The sequence below is a fragment of the Numenius arquata genome, chromosome Z (assembly GCF_964106895.1).
Source record: "Numenius arquata chromosome Z, bNumArq3.hap1.1, whole genome shotgun sequence".
Classification (NCBI taxonomy): domain Eukaryota; kingdom Metazoa; phylum Chordata; class Aves; order Charadriiformes; family Scolopacidae; genus Numenius; species Numenius arquata.
Window position 1 is genome coordinate 28,133,447 of NC_133616.1, and position 20,555 is coordinate 28,154,001.

Here is a 20,555-nt window from a genome sequence, read left to right on the forward strand (position 1 = left end):
AGAGAATACCCTTCCAAACCTTTACCAGTACGATAATGATACAAATCCCAGACACAAATCTCCAGTTCCTGACAGATGATGGCTGTGCGAGAATGCAAGATACCACAGACATTTCCCATGCTCAAATGCCTCTGGATTAGTGAGGTGAACAGTAAGGGAGTCAAGGAAAATAGTACACAAATAAAAATTTAACACTTTCCTTCCCTTAAGGAAGCAGGACAAAAGAGTACAATAAAGTTTGGAGAATTCATTTTTTTGAAAGAAAGCTGTGAAAATTTAATGTCAGATTTTGCAACGGATTGGACACCTCATGAAGGGCAAGAAACGCCAGTGGTAGTGTGAGTATCCAATGCAAAGTCCAGTACTGCCAAAATCTTCCTGCTTTTCTGAACCTTATTGCTGTATCCTGGTCAATATACACAAAACAATTTCTTTGCTAAAGACACAGGCTTCTCAGGGCACCAGAATTTTAAGAAAGAGCATACTAACCATGGATTAAAGAAACCAAACCGCCTTCCTTCAAAAAGAAGTGCGTCCTTACCCCCCAAAGAAACCCTAATGAAAGACAAAAACCAACGCAAAACAGAAGTGGATTTTTCAGAAGGGAAGCAGAAGATACTTCTGAGGCTGCTAGCCTTCCTATTGCTACTTGCAATTACATTCTCCCCTTCATAAAGGAAAGTAGCTGTTTTGAGGTGGAAGTATTCTTGGTGAACATGGATACAGCTACACCAGCACCACAGAAACAAAGTAAAGATCAAATGGGAACTATTTTGTTTCTCTAACTGAAGAGCAGGAGTTTATGGATGTATTCTTAACTTGTTGAGAACATGACACAGCACCACGAATGAACACCCTTTCAGTTGAGAATTACGGACGCAAGTAAGCACTAAGACCTACAGCTCTGAATTTTGTTTCATGACTGCCTTCTGCAAGTTATAATTGTGTTAGTCTTACATTAGTTTTAAAATTCATTTTACAGGAATCGGATAATTTGAGTGTCATCACACAGTGAATCAACGGAGGTGCTCAGCATAAAGTTAGTTTTAATGGCCACGGCCTGTCTCTATTATACAGATGACCCAACACTGTAAGACATAGTTGGAGATAACCACAGTATTGTTGTGAGAAAGCTGAGGTGTACTGAAAGCTATTGCTACTATCTACAAAGAAACTGTACACACTAAACAGAAGTGGTAGGGAGCCATATAACAGATCTACTTGATAATGCTGAAAATACGTTCAGATTAAATGGGAAATGGGCACAGAACACGAGATCTGTTCCTGCGCCCCTCTCTGATTTTATCTTAATGAAAAGAACATTTAAAATAGCTTGCCCCCTTCCCTTCAGACATCAACGCCCCGTATCTCTCCAACCTCCAAAGTTAGAAGAGAGCTCGTGACTTACATTCCTATGTGAACAGATTTGCTAGCATGCTAACTAAATTCCATGTTTCCATAGAAAGCATATAAAATATAGGTGAAGAGAGGAAAAAAAAAAAAAAGTCATCTTCCCAACTCCCTGAACATAAATACTAACCCCATCATACAAAGTTTCGAAAAGAATGACCTTTTCCAGGAGCAACAAATAACTTACCTGGGCGCTGTACTGACTATAGGCCAAGAGACACTAAGCTTAAGGGCTGTTAATCACTTAAAACCAAAAAACATGTCAGTAATGAACCTAAGATGACTGCTTTGCAAACTGAAGTTCCCATTTACTAATTTGCAAGAGAATAAAGAAGTAAGACCCCACAGAAGGCTAATAATAAACACTGAAAGCACTAAAATGTCATCTACCTGCCCCGACCAATTTCACTCTTCAGCCTAATTCTTCAAGTCCTACACTAGTACTCTGAGAAATTCTACTTTATTTTTTTTCATCTTGCTCTCTTTGAAATCCTACCCCTCTTAATTTTACATTTTTGTTCTCAGATTGTATCTGACTCCTGATGAAGGCTTCAACTTTCCAACCTGAAGTTCATCACCTCCAAAAGATCTCTTCAAATTCCAGTTCTCCTGCTTAAATTTCCTGGGACTGCTTCTAATTTCCACACATTGGAATTATTTCTTGGCTCTCTACAGCAAGTTCCCTTACATTGTAAGTACTTATCTCTTGCTACACTACAGCATACCAGTCAGTATAGTACTGATGAAGAATGTGAAGAACACCAGCATAATACCTGACAATTAGATGAAAGGGTGTTAAGATACTCTACCAGCAGTGCAATGACTAAATACCTGAAGATAATTATAAAGATTGGTAACGAGTTATTTTAATTGAATTTCCTCTCCTAGTTGGATAGTACCACACAACAGACTTGCTAGACCAGTTTTGCTGGAACTGAAGTAAAACAGAGTATAGCTTAAAATCTGCCAAAGGCAAAGAATTACTGAAGACATCCAGTTTTTCCTTGCTTTCACTGCTGACTCATTTACCTCCATATAAGGAATATTCCAAAAATTCTCCATCCAGTACTTAAGTAAAAATGAAAGCACTGTTTTTTTTTAAAAACTTAAACAAAATGCAATTATTGCAACATACATAAACTTGTAATAAATGGTCTTCTCAGATATGCTGAACTTCCAAAAAATAAGTAGAAGGAGTCCTTCAGCTATACGTTCATCAGTCAGGGTCTGTATCTTCACATCACTGAAACTTGTTTCTTTTTGAGAAGCAGGAGAAGATAAGATTGTTTTCTGGTTTGCATTTGAAAACTAATAATAGCTGCTTAATTATTTGCACAGGAACTTCAGGTGCCTATTTTTAATTAGACATTAAGGAAAACAATAATGCAAATTATAAATAGTTTTTCCTTGCATTTTGATTTAAAGACTGATGACAAAAAGACCTGATAGAACCATACAAGACATACTTACCTTTAAAGAGAAATGGTCTCAGCCAAAGCAGAGAGCATAACGTTAAAAAAAAAAACAAACCTATCTATTTAAAAGTATTTATAGAATCAAAGATTTTATCTTTAGTGTTTTCTTTCTGGTCTGAGAAAAACATATCTGATAAGATATCCTAATATTTAATCTTAATGTAAAATATCCAAATGCTTAAGCTTAATCTTTAATATGACAATTACTAAGTAAGGCATGATGCAGAGCCAGCACCAATAAACTTTCTCCAAGTTACGGCAAACTACATTGGCAAGGACAAAAATTTATAAATCAATAATTATTCTCATTCCTCCCTCCCCCAAAAGGCAAAAAATGATTTTTAAATGGAACCACTCAAACTGATTTTGCACCTGTAAGCTTTTCATCAATTTTGGGGACAGAGAGGCTGAAGAGTACAGTAATGACCAATGATACCAGGACCCAGGGCCTGCTCAAGGAGCACATGGAAAGTGCTCCATTAAGGGGAAGGAACAGGGTGATAAGAAGAACTGTATCATGCTGACTATAAAAGTACTTTGCTTAGCCAATTAGACCATTGAGAAAATCATACTGTATTAAGACACTGAACATGGAACTACCAAACATCATGATTAATCTGTGGTCTACAGCTATTCAGCCATACTCTTTAAAGATCTACAGAACTAACTCTTAACTTTCTTCTACAGTTTTCAAAAGGAAGTGTGATTTACCCCTCCCATTTGACATACAGTTGTACTTTATGTCTTATAAGAAGATTTACTTTGAACAGCCTCTTGACCAAGCCAACCTAACCTAGGACCAGCAGAAAGAGGGAAAAAAATGCAAAAGTTGGATATCAGAAACTGTTGGTATCAACCTCTTACTCCTTATCACTGACCTGTTTTGTTGTGGTAGAGGGTTTTTGTTTCTTTCTTTCTTTTTTTCCCTGACTATTCTCCCCTTCTTCTTAGAAAGCCAGGTCACCTGCTGAACAACTCTTGTCACTTGGAGTAATAGCCTGTTTCTAAACACAGTGGAAAAATTCTCTCATTCAAGACTGGAAGACAATATGTAATGAACTTGTGAAATATTGTGCATGAAAGCTGCCAGATAATAAGCAAACATATTCTGAAAAGGATGCTATAGTAGCAGTTCTGAACTAAAGGGTATCTTGTGCAGTTCAGACTGCTCAGAACATTAAACCATATCAATGCTTCAAATAGTAAACATTGTTAATACATTGGCATTGGAAACAGTTTCAGGTACCTTTGGAAGTAAAATTTACAGACAAGAAGATGTAACTAACTTAAGAAAGACTGCAAGAATATCACTTATGAAAATCCTGCAGGCAAATTTATGGGGGAAAAAATAATAACCTTCAAAGACTCACAGTTGTAAAGGAATAAACTTAATGTGATCAAAGCTATTTTTCAAGACTGATTAAGCTGAATTAATTTTATTTTGCAATTGTAACTTCAAATGTTGTTACTAAATGACAACAAAACAGGAAATAACTATGATTAAGCCGTGGCGTGTATTTTTTTGACGTTAATACGATATACATTTTTCTATATATACTTGTTCTTTAATTGTCTGGAGAAAATTATCAATTATTTAATGTGCATACATGAAGATAATATTCAGTCGATATAATTAAGATGCATAAAAATGGCGATTTGCTTTTGTACATTTGCTTTTGTCTAAAAGATTTATAAATAACACACTTTTTTTTTCTGTACAGAAGGTCCTGATTTCTTCAAGTTTCCCTTGCCAAATGTGAATCAAATCAAAAACCAAAGACGAAAAACTGTAAGAACCTCTCAACAAGCTTGATAAGGACAGCAAAAGTCTGGGGGGTTTCTGATGACTGCAGGTGCCAAAGGCTTGCTGAAGTAAAATGGATAAGCAAGAAATCCAAGGATACCTTTGACAGGAACTCAAGTAGGAAGCATTTTATTTCACACTAATCACACAAAGGTCCTATTTAGGAAAGAGGGCTCTGACTGCCAACAAGTCTTCCTTGGTACCTGCTGCAGTCTTTCCATTTGTGAATGATTTATTACATACAATTTTCACCAGCACAGAAAAACAGCTGATGGAAGATACATGTTTCCTGGATTCAGGTTCATAAGCAATCCATCTTGAAGTCAAATCTAACATGACAGAGATGCCTCATTTTTTCCCCTTTATCTTGTTCAGTATGATGGAGAGGCATACGTCTATTGCACAGACAAGATTCGGGAGCATTTAGTGACTGGTTTTTTCAGTGAGGAAGAGTGGAAGGGGAAGATTTTCTTCCTTTTTTACTTTTAACAGCATATTCTCCCAGACTCACCCAGATTTTGACCCAGGAAAGCCTGTTTCAGCCATGTAGAGGACAGTATACTGACAAAGGTATTGTGAATTAATCGGTACTGCATCATGCTTTTTTCTTGACCAAGGACATTATCTTCCCTAGGATAGGGGGCAAGGAAAATTAACTGCATGAGGAGACTACCTTTTCTGAGAGATGCCAAGGGGAAGTGAGGGAGATTACTTTTCTCACTTTTTCCTAAATTTCTTTAAAATAACAAGTATGGTATTTAATCAGTAACATAACACTCTTCTGTTCTGGAACAGGAGATGTTCCATTTTCCTTGGCATCTCACAGTTTAGAAGGAAAATAAAATCAAGTTTTTATGGCTTAGTTATGGCTTAGTACTCTGGGTTTTACTTGCAGATCTTCCTTCTTAGGTCGAAAATAAAACTTTTACTGGAGGGATGTATCATTCTGTTGTCCTTCTGAGATTTCTTCTTCCATTTTTAATGATTGCTAAAACAGTTGATTAATTACTTTAGAACTTAAGAAAAAAAGTTTAAGGCAATTTAGTAGTATTTCTGCTAACAACCACATTCCAGTCAGGCTCACCAACAAAAGGTGTACAGCAGGAGGAAAACAACTCTAATGAAGCCATGAAGATACTCAACAGTAAAGACCAGACCCCAAATCAAGGAAAACCAGGAATTCTACAGCATTCCAAGTATTTACTGTCTGTCAGATAAAGTATTGTTTATTTTACAAGGAAGATCACGAATACAGAAAACAATCAGAAACACCTTTATATACAAACACTAATAAACAGGTAGGAAAGCTTCTCTTCCCAGTCTTGAAACAAGTATTTCCTGTTGGCCTTTACCTTGTCTTTCACAAAATACCGTTGCAGTTGCCAAAGGCCCTTGGTTTCTTAGTACCGTACAATCTTGCTTTATCTTTTTTTTCTTTGACTAATAGGGCTGTTTTTATGGACACTTACCTTTTTTTTACGGACATTATATTCTTCAGTTGTGGAAAAAGGTAAGAAATCCTTACTTTGTAATGTTACATGTCCTAGAAGGCTGGCACTGTAGCAATGTTTTGTAGCTCATAAACCAAAGACAGACCTCTTATATTTGATTTTGTTCCTTACGAAAAAAATCTCAAAATTCAATCCTTCAGAATGGGAATGAACGGATTATTTTTAAATTTATTTTAAGAAACTTTCCAGAGTTTAGCCTTTCTTCTTTCAAGAGCATTGCTTCCCTTTTCTTCTGAGACCCTAATAATTAAATCAGGGCTATAAAGGGTATAAAGACAGGGTTTATACCCTTACCAGCTCAGTCCTTTGGAAAGAAATTGCAGTCTTGGCTCTTTCTGGGACCACATTTGCTCCCAGTTAACCTTTCAAAAGTTTGCAGTGACAGTTTATCTTTTTCACGGTAAAAATAAATTTGACAACTCTAAGCACTGCATAACTGTAAGTAGACAGGACCAACTCTAATTCTGCAACACATCTGACACTGGGATACCATACCCTAGTAGAAAGTTTCCTATAAAGAACAAGCCACCTTTCCTCCTACCTATGGAAACAACACAGCTGAGGACTGTAACACAAAGGGAGGATTAGCAGATTTCCAGTGTGAAATCACTCATTTTAAGCCAAACCTCTAGCCTTAGAATAAGTTAATTACTTGGCTCTCAAGTGAACAGATATCCAGTGATGCCTTCTACTTGCTCAGAAAAACATTAAAAATATTTTCTCTCTTTTTGATCAACAGACTAACAAAAGGCTTCTATTTTACAGGTGAGCATAAATTTTATGTGTGCCCTGAAACACTACCTTTCTTAATGATAAAAGATGAGAAGCTTTTAATACAAAACTTAAACTGCCATTTTTATGTATTTTTGAAGAACAGTAGGAGGTAGCCCTTTAAGACAATTCCAATACAGGTTTCTTTTAGTAACTTTGCAGAATTTGGAGGAAGACAGCATAAAATGAAACTACGTCAAACTTTTGACAACTTGCTGAGAAAAGCTAAGTTTTATACCAAAACAACATTTTGTGAGGCTAACTTCTATCAGTGATGCAGTGAGTTCCATGTTTTCAGGATGCTTCTAAAGCTGCAGTTATCAGAGCATGGCAGGACTTACAGTAAAGCTCAACCCTCTAATATAGAACAAGGGGTAATGGCTTTAAAATAAAAGAGGATAGATTTAGACTAGATGTAAGGAAGGCATTTTTTACGATGAAGGTGGTGAAACACTGGAACAGGTTGCCCAGAGAGGTGGTAGATGCCCCATTGCTGGAAACATTCAAGGTCAGGCTGGACAGGGCTTTGAGCAACCTGGTCTAGTTGAAGATGACCCCGCTCACGATGATAACCTTTAAAGGTCCCTTCCAACCCAAACTATTCTATGATTCTACAGTTCTATGAATACGCACATCACAGTCTAAAACTGAAAATCTAACATGAACAGTATCTGTCTAGAAGGCCTTTTTGGTCTTCTGGGATAAATTACAATGCAAATCACAGTCTGGCAAGCAAAAACTATTACCTAAGCAAAGGCTAACTTCAGAATACAAAGAAGATTCCTGGAAAGACAATGAGGCTTAAGAAGAAGTGAAGTTTCTCAACAGAATAATGTGTAGTATAGTCTAAGTGCATATACAAAAAACTACAGCAAGGCTCTAAGCAGTAGCAAAGTCCTATGGTTCTGAGTTTGAAATCCAGCTAAAAATATTTTATTACATTGTCAGCTGCAACTGTATGTAATGGATATCCATTAAACCAAAATTTGTAACACTAAACTTGACAATTTCAGAGTACAGGATGAAATTACAGGTTTTACAATTACTGGAAAACTTTTGTAGAATTTTCCTTTTTTAAAGTTAAAATTCCACTAGAGTAAGGAAATACACCACTCCACTCATCAAGCAGAGTACTTCAAGATAACTCAGGAAGCTGATTGCCTAAGGCTTATGGCATGTCTAAGGATAGGCTCAGGAATTTTTGAGAAGTTCAGTCTGAAACTTTCCTGTTCTTCTGTACCTGCTAAGTTAGTACTTCCATACTTATTTGCATACAAGATGACACAAATTTCTTTCATTTAAGTTGCAGATTTCTACAGAAGCAGCAGAGCTCTGTGTATGTACACTGATCCATCCAAAGGATTACTTTTGCCTGTCATGCCTGCTTCATGGAAAACATCAGTGTGAAGCTTCCCATCACCTGCACAGATCTGCTTTCGAAATAACAGTCTCTCAATTTGCTCCTGATGACAAGGCAAAATATGAAATGCTTCAGCCTGTGCAGAGTGAATAAATACTTTGGCAATATAATATGCTTGGAAAGGCATAGGTAACTTCTTATCCATGTCGTAAATGCAAATCAACATAGGAAAATTTATTGCCTCTATTCAAAAATTTGATAGGTGACAAAAGGTCACCTACTGTATATGACCTACCACCACTACTGTCAAGGCATGTCAGAGAACATAACACTGACGCAGACTCAAGTATTAAAATATTTGCTGCTTCTCTTTCCGTTGCCAAGTGCCCCTAGCAACAGTAATATTTTAAACTTTAAATCAGATTTTGGTTTTTTTGTGGAGTTTGTGAAGTATTTAATAATTGTTCATGTTTCAGTTTTGGAAGTTCATTTGAATTTTGACCTTCCACATGAAGATTATTTCAGGCATTTTAACCACAGGGTCAAATATTTGCATGCAAAATTTTGCACTTGAAGCAATAATATTATAACAATGCCTGAAACCTAGAGTTTTAACTCACGGCTGCCAGGCTAAATAAACTTAGTATGTCAGAAAAGTATAGCTATTTCAAAGAAAATACAGTTTACTGTAGTCTAACGTTAGCAATACTACTCACATTTTTTTAAAAACACAGAAAGTTGTTTTATGACACTATTATTTAAATGTTTTCTAGGGCAGAATAAATGTACAATTCCCATTGAAACTGTGTTAATGTTTGTTATGGTACTTTACATGTAACCTCATATGGACAAAATCACACTAAAAAAAAAAAATCCTATGAAAATATGGCAAGATGTAGGTATTCCTCTGAAACAGGTGTTCAGATGTCCTGACCCGAAGTCTTTCTCACACAAAAACTATTTCTGGACCACTAAAAATTGTCTTACTGAGAGTATCTCTGAAATACTGAAGAGGTATTTCAAAAGAACTTTTTTAGTTTCCAAAATTAATACTCTCAATACTGCCTCCAGATTCTGAGAAAGATACCCAGAGTGTAAATCAGGTTCTTTTCTTTATAAACTAAAAAACCCATCTTGCCAAAACAGAGAACCAAAACTATCAGGTAGATGCCTTTAAATTCCCTCTCATACATCAAAAACCAAGAAAAGCCCCTTTCATCTAAACTGCTTCATTGTTTTTCATTTCACTGCAACTTACAAGTATCTTTTGTTTTTTTTTTTTCATTGTCTTAAATAGATTCTGAACTGAATTTCCTGAAAAGGGCATGAAAGTTAGATAGTATTACTCAGAACATAGACACAGCCTGGCTTTGTGAGATCTTAAAGTCACGCCCAACTTCCTAATCCTTCAAGAAATCAGGTTCCACATGCATAAAACTTAACAGCCTTATCTTGCACATTAAAAAATAGTACCTGGGGCATCCTGATGATTGCTGGTCACAAAACAGACAACACCCTGGGACAGTGGACTTTTTAAGCTTCCGGTGACAAAGTCTTTTAAAAGTGACTTTGTTTTTCCCTAGAGCTTAACAAATTCAATTTGATCTGCAATTCAATACTACAGAGCAGAGTTTAGATCAGAATGCAATTTTCTTCAAATGCCCTGGGCAAATACTCACCTACTCGACTGTTAAACAGGTTTAGCAGCAAGTCAGGACACTCTGCAGTTGTAACCAGAAATGGTATAGGGGAGTAAGGAAGAGAGAAAACCAGTGGTGGAGGGCTATCACGTACACCAGGTAAAGTATGCTCTGAGTAAAAGGTTATTTCTTTTCTCCTTCACAGGACCTCAGCCTTCAATATAGACTATATATATAAAAAAAATCTCCATTACAATTAAAAATAAAAACCAGTAGGTAAAAAGTGAAGCTAAAACAATTATGAAATGTAATGCTGATTTTCCACACAGCTATTTCAGTATCTAACAAACGCTACTGTAAGATCAAATTCCACCATCATGGTTTACAAAACCACATCTTGAAGTATTTCCTTAGTATTGATTCTAAAGTTGTATACATAAAAGTGAAGCTCTCTCAAAAAACACAAACCTCACTGAAAACTGTTAGTAATTTATGTCAAGTTATAGTAACAAGCTGGCCCAACTGCACTAGCTCTGATGCCAGACATAACTTTCAACAGGTCTAAAACTATTAGAGAGTTTGTAAAATCCTAAAGTTATGTAAAGTTCCAGCTGATGAGAAAAAAGTTGAAAATATGCCCCACATCTTCCTGCTAGGTAATGTGATTTATTATACCACATATTTACTTTAGTTAGTGAACATAAACAAAAAAAGCAAATAAAATCTATGTCACAACTCTGTTAAACAGTATTCACCAGATACTCTGTATGTATGAAAGCCAGCACTGGTTTTCTTTAAATATAAGTAAGTTTAACTAATTACAGAAAAAAATCTTGAATTTCACTTACAATTTTTAAATCAGCAAAACAAGTAGTCCACCATAGTTGACTTTTGCACGTCTACGTGAGGTAAACAAGACACTGCTCATTTTGGACTCAAATATGTTTCCCTGGCCAATATGCAAAACTATTTCAAATTAAATCCACAACTAGGGAATTAAACTTTATTCATGTCACCTAGCCAGCAATTAAATTGAATGAGAAGCTCAACCTAGGTGAAACATCTTAAGAGTTCTGCAAGAACTCAATCAAATCCTCTGATTCTTGAAGCCTGCCTTAAGCAATGCAGTCCTGAGTAGATGACCCCTCTAGAAAATAATCAGTCATGGGATCCAGCAAAGTATTTTGCAGTCCTGTTAGAAGTGGTGCAGGGATAGAATCTGATAGAGCATGAAATACCTCCAGAATATAAATGCTTTGTAGTAGGATCAGGAAGCAAATTCCTTCTTCCTGTGGGTTTTTTTTTTTTTTTTTAAATATGGTTGTCATGCCAACAGCTACAGAACATCAGGCTGCAGCGACAGCTAGTGATGAAGACTGCTTGTGTCTTACAGCTTCCCTGGGAGGCTGTTACTGAATTTCAGGTTCATTCAGGGCAGCAGCACAATCTCACTAAACACTGCGTATGTCCATAGGTTTGGCTTCTGTAATTATTTTGCCTCCCGCTTCCAAACTGCGATAACCTGACCTCCTAATACAGAGGGAGCTGACATACTTTGTCAGAACACATGCATGCATATCAACCTTGAGGTATATGGCAGATCCTGTGAGGATGTGCCATGAACTTAACTAGACTCTTCAGTGTTGGGTGTATCAGCAGATGTCTCAGATTCTAACTAAAAAGGAGCAGGCAGCTGATCATCACTGTCCAAGTTGTGGCTGCTGGCTGAGGCAAAACTCCACAGACACATAAAGACAAGAGACAGCTGAGGACTGGATATTCATATTATGAAACCAACTTACTAGTTAGAAATGCAAAGTTTTACTCCAGAAAACCCCATGAGAAGATGGTTATAAAGCTGTACCAGCAGCCATAGCAAGAGATAAAATGAGGGGCATCCCTTGCTGCTGGTAAATAAATTTCATTCTTCTGTAACACTGCAATAAAACCAGAAGTATCTATAGTTACCTTTGGAGAGTGGCATGAAACAAAACATGGGTAAAAGGATGTCTAATGAATTAAACTACCAATCTTAATTCAGAACTTTCTGGCTCTTCTATTTTATCCAGTCTTACTGACAGAAGCAGTTTACTGCATCCAAGTTAACATGAAATGATTAATTCAAGGTTTTCATGCAGTATGCACAATACTGTTAACCTTACAAGTTAAAGTGACAAAGCCACAAAATACAAATGCTTATAAACTATCTACCACAAATTTCTATGTTTACATAGTCAAAGATTCCCCTGAAAATGTTGTACAAGATTATCGCTTTTTCTTCAGTCTTCCAGACATGTCATTACTGAAGACAAAACTCTTACATTCTTTACATTCTCAAAGAAGACATAAAAGTGATGGTGATGGGAAGCCAAAGACAAGACAAGCCAAGACAAAGAACTGTTTCACACACACAAAAAATAAGATCGTGAAAAAACCCAGAAAACTTTAGATTTCAGTATCCACCTAATGGAGAAGAGTTTTTGTCCTGAACCTGCATAAGCAGTGTTACACTATAAATGTAATTCCTCTGAATAAAAAGTGTAAACAGTATTAGTAGTTCCTACTACAAACAAATGCATTTGTTTCAACACACTCTCAAGTCCATCTGAAAGCACAAGTTAAAATATGTATACAGTACAGTCGCTGTCGTGACTGCTATGCACTGTGAAGCAATCTGACTTAGCTTTAATTTAGCTAATTTGAGAACATGATGAACTCAATAGGGAGGAGGAGGGAGACTAATTTTTCTCAACAAGCCACTTTGAAAAAGGCATGTACCATCTTGACTGGCAAGGTTTCTGACCTGGCCTCACACAACCGTCTCAGAAGCAAACAGTGAAAACAATTACTACAAAGTAAATGGAAAATTGGTAAGAAATTATTTCCAGAATAGTCCTTAATGGCTCTTTATCAAATGGTCCAGTGCTTTTTAGTGGTTTTAGTGTCTTTAGGAAGACAGAATAGAAAGTATGCCTGCTAAATGTCTAAATAGCACCAAGCTGACCAGAAGTTCACCTGGGGACGGGCTTAAAATCCAGAATAATTTGGGTGAAGAAAACTTGGATATCATTCAACAAGGGCATATGCTAAATCCTCTTCCTAGGAAGGAAAGACTGCTATATAAAATATGATTCTGAAAAACTAGCCAGGAAGTAGATGCACAGAAAAGAATTAAGGGCTTATACTGGATCAAAAATTCAACACGAGTCAATACCTTTACTGTTAATAAAGTGAAATAGTGGATCATGGGGTGTAAGTATCCTAGAAGTTATGCATAAGAACTCCTCCTCCTCATTCAAATGAGGCTGCACCTGGAATTTTGATATCTAGCTTTTGACCAAACTTGCAGAAAGACATCAGTTGCACATGGGAGAAACACAGATCGGGGAAATCAGTGAAAGCAATCAAGAGATCTAGAAAATAGGAACTATGGGAAAAGACTGAATGAGCAGTGGTTGTTAATCTTAACATTTAACTGAACAGGGAAACAACTCTTCTATGACATAAAGATATGTTAAAAAAGAAAGGCAGCAGCCTGTTCTGCACAACCAGAGTGATCAGAAGAAAATGTAATTGGCTTAAAATCCAACAAGAGAATTCAGATAAAATATAAGGGAAAGCCAAGCAGTTAAATACATTCCCCCGCGGACTTCTAAATTCACTGCTAGGGAAGGCCTTGAAGAACAGATCAGATGAACATCTATTATAAATAACACAGGACTGGCTGATTCCGCCCTGAGCAGGAAGATGGATTAGATTTTTTTTTTTTAGAGCTACCATTTTTGATAGTAAAGTGCTTAACACAAATATCAGAGCCAACTCAAGACACAGAACATGCAAGCTGAAGCAAACTTCTATGTTCTTGTAGCCAGAGTATTTCATCATTAAAAATAATTAGCTTTAAAAGGCCTTAAGCAGAATGTACACTATACTTCCACTGAAGGAAAGGGTAAATGTTCAAGAATCCAGATGGGAGTTCACATTTCTAGGTCTTTCTTCTCCACTGACTACTTGAAAATGTCAAGTATCAAATATATGTAGTTTCATAAACTTGCTTAGATTTACAGCTGATGTATAATTCAAACCTTTGCTCCCCTAAGCTTTATACCCAGCAGCAGACTCTGGATTAGCTCTTAGAATAGTATTGCACCATGCACAAACATCACATTTGTAACTGAAGTCGGTAAGATATCTTTTGCAAAGTATACACTTGTAAATTCATATACAAATGTATATTCATGTTGACATTGAGTCTGTAAGTATTTTACGACAAAACATACTCTGTCAAACCACTTAGACTAGTTTTTCAAATAGAACACTTGATGTTTTTAAAATCATGAAATTATCAAACTTCCTGGTTTGAGAAGACTTTCCAACAATCAATCCTCACCTCCTTACCACTCCTGTTACTACTATTCTGAAAAGGCACATGCATTAGAATTCATTAGGTATGTATTTTGCAGAAGAACGGGAAGAATCCTCAAGTACAAGTTCTGAAGTTCTGAGTCAAGTTCTGAAGAGAAAGATCTGGGGGTCCTGGCAGACAGCAAAATGACAATGAGCAAGCAGTGTGCTCTTGTGGCCAGGAAGGCCAACGGAATCCTGGGCTCCATAGGGAAGAGTGTGGCCAGTAGGTCGAGGGAGGTCATTCTCCCCCTCTACTCTGCACTGGTGAGGCCACAACTGGAGTACTGCATCCAGTTCTGGGCTCCCCAATTCAAGAGGGATAGGAAACTACTGGAAAGAGTCCAGCGAAGGGCAATGAGGATGATTGGATGATTGGAGCATCTCCCTTATGAAGAAAGGCTGAGAGAGCTGGGACTCTTTAGCCTGGAGAAGAGAAGGCTGAGGGGAGACCTTATCAATGCTTATAAGTATCTAAAGGGTGGGCTGAAGGAGGAGGGAGCCAGACTCTTTTCAGTGGTTCCCAGTGAGAGGATGAGGGGCAACGGGCACAAGCTGGAACATAGGAGGTTCCACTCAAATATGAGCAGAAACTTCTTTATGGTGAGGGTGACAGAGCACTAGAACAGGCTGCCCAGGGAGGTTGTGGAGTCCCCTTCTTTGGAGATTTTCAAGACCCACCTGGATTCAGTCCTGAGTAACATGCTCTGACATGCTCTGGGCAATCCTGCTTCGGCAGGGGAGTTGGACTAGATGATCTTTATGGTCCCTTCCAACTCTAAAAATTCAGTGAAATTCAGTGAAATACAACAAAACCACAGATTTGGTGTGAGTTAAATTTAGAATTTTTACTTTCAGGTCCTAAATTCTTACATCATTTATCAAGGGTTTTGATATCAGTGGAGGAAAGAAATGCTCAAGACTTGGAAATGAAACAAAGACAACTTTTGTGAAAGTTTCCAAATTCTTAAAAGGGTTAAATTCAGGTATTTTTAAAAAAATAACAAAATTAAGCTTCTGCAACACAAAAAGCTGTAATACATACTGATCGCTGGTCTTCCCCACTGTAAAATAATTCATCATATATCTTAAAGATGACACTTACTAAAGAGTCTAAAGACCTAAGAAATATGCCAAGATCCGTGGCAACAGAAAGCTACCATAGTCCTGATTCAGCATTTTAAGTCTCAGCAATGCAGCTTTAAACTTACTTATGCCCTCAACACAGCAGCTAAAGTTAGATAATAAGAGTATTTAGGCCTTAACTATGACGTTATGCTCTCCCTAGTGCAAATTTGTAGTCTTCAAAAAGAAGAAAAAACCCAACACAAATCAATACATTTCAACTGTAAAAAAAAAAACCAAACCAAACCCAAACAACCAAAGAACAAAAAACAGACAACCTACCCGCAGCCATTGTTTCTCTGTGAGAGCATCACTGTAGTCCACATCCCTGCGTTGACGGGATCCTCTTCCGAATATTTTCTCTTCTTCTTCTTCACATGTAAGCCTTTCAACTTCAGCATCATCTTTAATAATCCAGGATGGTAATTCATCCTCCTCCATCAAGCGGGGCTTACGCTTGGGGTTTCTGGCATCCTCCCTGCGACGGTCCATGTCCATGCGCTGCAATGGCAGGTGGGAAAAGATAAAACAGTTTTAAGGGCAAATATCAAAATGAATCATGGAAATTCCTGGCGATCTAGCGATACTTGAAAATTTAAACCAAGTTTTTCACAGGTATTTCCCTTCCATGATACTTCTAAATACTTCTAAAATGCAACCAAACAAAGAAGCTACACTTGATCATTGATCTTCAGTCAACTTCTGTACTCCATAACTAGTTTCTACAGAAGTAACTGAGACAACACAGTACCCTAAGTGATACAAAGCAGATCATGAAAACACTATTCCATTAATTAAACAACTCTCTTCCTTTTGCACACGTTTTATGGTTTCTTCGTATTCATAAAGGTGATCTAAAGTTACTAAAAAAAGTAACTGCAAACACAGTAGTTTTGTAAGCCTGAACAGCAGAAGAAGAAAATTTAAAAGCTCTTATTAGAAAAAAGTAATCAAGAGAGAGAATTAAGGAATTCAGATAAAAGCTTGCCTACACAGTGCCAAGAGGTCAACATGCTTAAACCACTCAATTTTTCCTAATCTTACTGCTGTACTAGGCAAAATCAAAATACATACAAAAATATCAGATAAGATTAGGTAAAGAATATTAGAAGGTAGTGTTAAAACTTTAAGCTGAAATTGAAATAATTATATAAATTAATTTCAAGTGTGATGAACAACTACCTCAGAAAACAAATACGGATACTCAGGATACATTCCCATAAGCTACTGTAGACTCATCAGTGAGGTGCTTTATAATCCTCCCAGGGAAGCATCCACCTCTCTCCGTTGACTATATGCTGACCTAGGCTCCTATGGTCCCGTGAATCTCATTTGCATTTTTTAAAGTAGCTCGAATCAGATAGTACCAACAGCCTTACAAATACAATTTTTGAACAGTCACACTGTACTTAAACACTCAGTAATCAGTTGCTAAGCAGAGAAAACAAACAGGTGGCCACTGAGCATTTAATTTTCATATTTGAAAAACTAATATAAATACACTAGCACTAGAATTGGCTGTAGCGCCAGAACAGGCTACTGCTTTGGTCCATAAGCATTTGTAAAAAGCATCCTTGATAAAATGCAAACCCCTTCCTTGTGTACATGATGCCGCACTTTTACAGGATACCAACTAGACATATCGTCCTTTCACACCTCTAGCCAAGACACGGACATGCATAAATTCAGAGATATTACATGTGTATAGGGGCAGCTCAAATCCAGCCAAATTTACTAACTGAAGCTTCATGATGGCACTGTTGAATATATTGAATCTTCTCTCATCTTGGCACTTCTCAAATACAAGCATTCCCAAAATACTACCTCAGGCACAGCATCTTATAAGTGGTCTTCATCATCTTGTCTTGTGCCCTATCTGATTTCTAAACTCAGTGAAAAGCAGAATGTAAGGTGCGTGTCTTCAGTCTGCTGATCCAACTACATTCAAGAAGCAACTCTAAATACATGTGGGTTTTCTCCATCCTTCATTACCTCAGACAATGATAAATGGGCTGTATAGCCTTTAGTTTTTTATAGTAGACTTCCACAGGTCACCTTTTGAAGACCATCTCATTCAATCTGAATTAATTTCAAAAAATGTCTCACTCAAGCCAGACATGCGGCTTGGTTCATTGCTAACTTGGCAACCAGCAAGCTGCACTGAGAGATAGCCCAAACAGGATAGATCGGATAGATTTCTCTACTATTCAGCAGAGAAATTCAGGACATCATACTATAATGACACTAAGTATATGAAATTAATGCTGAAACTTCATTTATTTCCCCTGATGACCACATTTCTATCTCTAAGACAAAGACTGAACACTACAGTAGTATATTTTGATAGCTGTTTTCTGAAACAAAAGCACTTGGGAAGGAAAACACTCTCAGTTAATCTGAGGTGTGAGAGATACAAACAGCCATGAATTTTTTCTTACGATACTACTCAAACCACTTTTACCTCTGCGAAACCTCTTGTCCTATCTTCCCATGTCTTACCAAAACATGTATTTCCAAACCAGATCTACCTTATTTTATTATAACTAATAAAGTAACTGTATTTACACTGTCCTCAATAAGGCTTAAGTGCTGGAAATAAAAATATCCTATGTTGCTAATGATGACACATAAATGAAGAACTTAAAAGCGTTGGCAGGCTCAAGGCCTAAAACTTCCAGTTTAGAAAAAACACAGGACACTGCTGTCCTGTGAACGGTTATCTTAAACTTTCTAAATTGTAACTAAAATAGTTCTTAAAAAAAACACCTCAGCCACACAGTGTAAAACCAAAAATTTATATACACAGCTGCTGCCATATTGCCAATATGGATTCAAGGAGATTTTGTTGAGAGACCTCCCTTGAAAGGCCACTCTTCCACTTGAAAGGCAGTTTTCACATCAGGAATCTTTATTTAAGTAAATATAACGTTAAAAATATGTATTTATTTTTTCCAGGAAGAGTAACACTTGTTGAAGCACACTATTATGAAATGACAAGAATTGTACAGGTCACATTGAAACACTGATTTGTCTCTGAATATTTTCTAAACTTTTTTACTATGTGATGAAATGCCATCATTTGCAACGGATGCAAAAGGAAGGACAGCGTGACGTTTGAGGCTATCTCAAGTTTTTACTTATTGTTACATACGTGGAGCCTCTAACAGGGAAATTAAGTCCACTTGTACACATCCTCTTTCTGAACAGCATACTTAGCTCTACAGCTACATCTCAGAATCTATGCCAAAGAATACTCCTGACTTGAAAAGTGACAAAAGAACAGCTTCTCAAGGAACTCTCTTGCCTATTGTTTTGGAACCGCTCACTTTAAATAGCAAAATACATGCTTTTACACCTCTAAGCCTAGTTAAGTGAACAAACCAAAACACATTTTTCTTGGATATTGCAGTTTGCTGAATTCTGATTACATCTGCACAACCTTAACAGAGGGAACGAAGTCGCACAGTCATCATTGAGGTAAGGAGAATACGAACCTATCTTTGTGCTCTTTATCTGACTATGCAAGACCTAAAATATTGATAAAAAGAAGACAAACAACACTGACTGCCAAAGTTGTTTTTCAGACTTTTCTTTTATAATTAAACAGTTTAGTAAAATGAAAAAAAAATTCTTCATTAACAATTAAAATTATTTCTTAGCCATTAATATTTAACTTCACTGTTTCTAGTATTTTCAAACCCCTAGCCTTCAAACCATGTTAGCTTTGCATCTTCAAATTTTTATTACCTACTACTAACTCTTTACTCTCCCTTAAAAACTTTTATGTAAATTATATGAAAAACATAAATTCAGCCCACAGAGTGCTAGAACTGTCTTCACTCTAGGCCCCTCAACTGTTTTACTGAATGGCTGTTAATAGCCAGTTGTAGAAATTTTCTCCAAACAGACATAAATTCATCAGCTATTTTCAATCCATGGATTAGTTCTTTCCTTCTGTGGCTGAACAAGAAGTACTGAGAAGCTTCTTCCAATAGCTTTCACACAACTCAGGGTACTCACAATTTTCAGCCAATAATTTGGCTGAAATTACTGTTTTTGAGAATTGGATCAAATAGCCACCTCTTGCTTTCTGTCATGTGTATCTCTTTACACCCATATCGCTGAAGGAAAGTTTAAAAAGACAGGTGTCTGTAAGCACTCATTTTATGTGCAGCCTAGTTTTAGGGATTTCAGTTCTTCTGGGATAACATGAAATGTAACAGCGCAAAAGGACTAAACTGCCAAGTAAGCAATGACAAAGGGCACAGTCATGTGGGTGAATATGGCCTTTCAACTATGCACCTGAACAAACGCCACTGATGTAAAAAGTGCCCCTCCATGCTTGCGCAACAATGAAGTTTTGCACATGAATCCTTGAGCAGAAGATTGTGAGGACTAAAAACCTGTGGTCCGATCAATGGTTGTTTCTGTGGATATGCTTTCATTCATGCACACGTCAGCGTCTCTCTTGTTCCACCTTGCAGAACAAAGCAGCCTCTATAGAATTAGAGGGCATGGTGCTTTACCTTCAGTACTTAGGTATTCTCCTGTTGCTGTGTCAGTAACTCTCAAAGGTCCCTCAGCAATCCTTACAATGTACACACACTAAAAGTCAAGACCCATGCCTACGCTGACAATTTAGTAATTATTCCATCACTGTTGTAGCAGCACTAACAAAAAGGGAAGTACTAATAAGTTGCTTGCATTTGAATCACTGTCACTAGCTCTACTGCAGTAACTGTTCAACTGTTGTAGGAGCAGAGATGCAGCTTGACAAAACCATCAGCAAAGCCCAGTTAACTCACAAAGAAAACAACACTATCAATCTATTAGATTACTATCTTGTTAAGTTCCTCATAGCCCAAAAGTGGCAAGAAATTGAAAAACAAATGTATTCTGTAGATTTAGCAAGCCAAATCGTGACTATCAGTTTTGCACTGTAAATTTTTCAGGTCATGCCAGACTCTTACTCTAGATCGGCACCGTTCCACTATACTGTTCGCAAGCATCTCTGAAGCCTTTCTGTCACATAAGGAACTCCATATTTAAGCAGAC

General features: G+C 37.0%; 1 protein-coding gene across 2 annotated transcripts in view; it reads right to left on the reverse strand.

Moving 5' to 3' along the window:
• Positions 1–20,555, reverse strand: part of SMARCA2 (SWI/SNF related BAF chromatin remodeling complex subunit ATPase 2) — a 114,660-nt gene that overhangs the window by 21,337 nt on the left and 72,768 nt on the right. For both annotated transcript variants that reach the window (XM_074165786.1, XM_074165785.1), the window contains exon 28: positions 15,783–16,001. In XM_074165786.1, the coding sequence (XP_074021887.1) occupies positions 15,783–16,001 (219 nt within the window). The remainder of the gene's footprint in view (positions 1–15,782; positions 16,002–20,555) is intronic.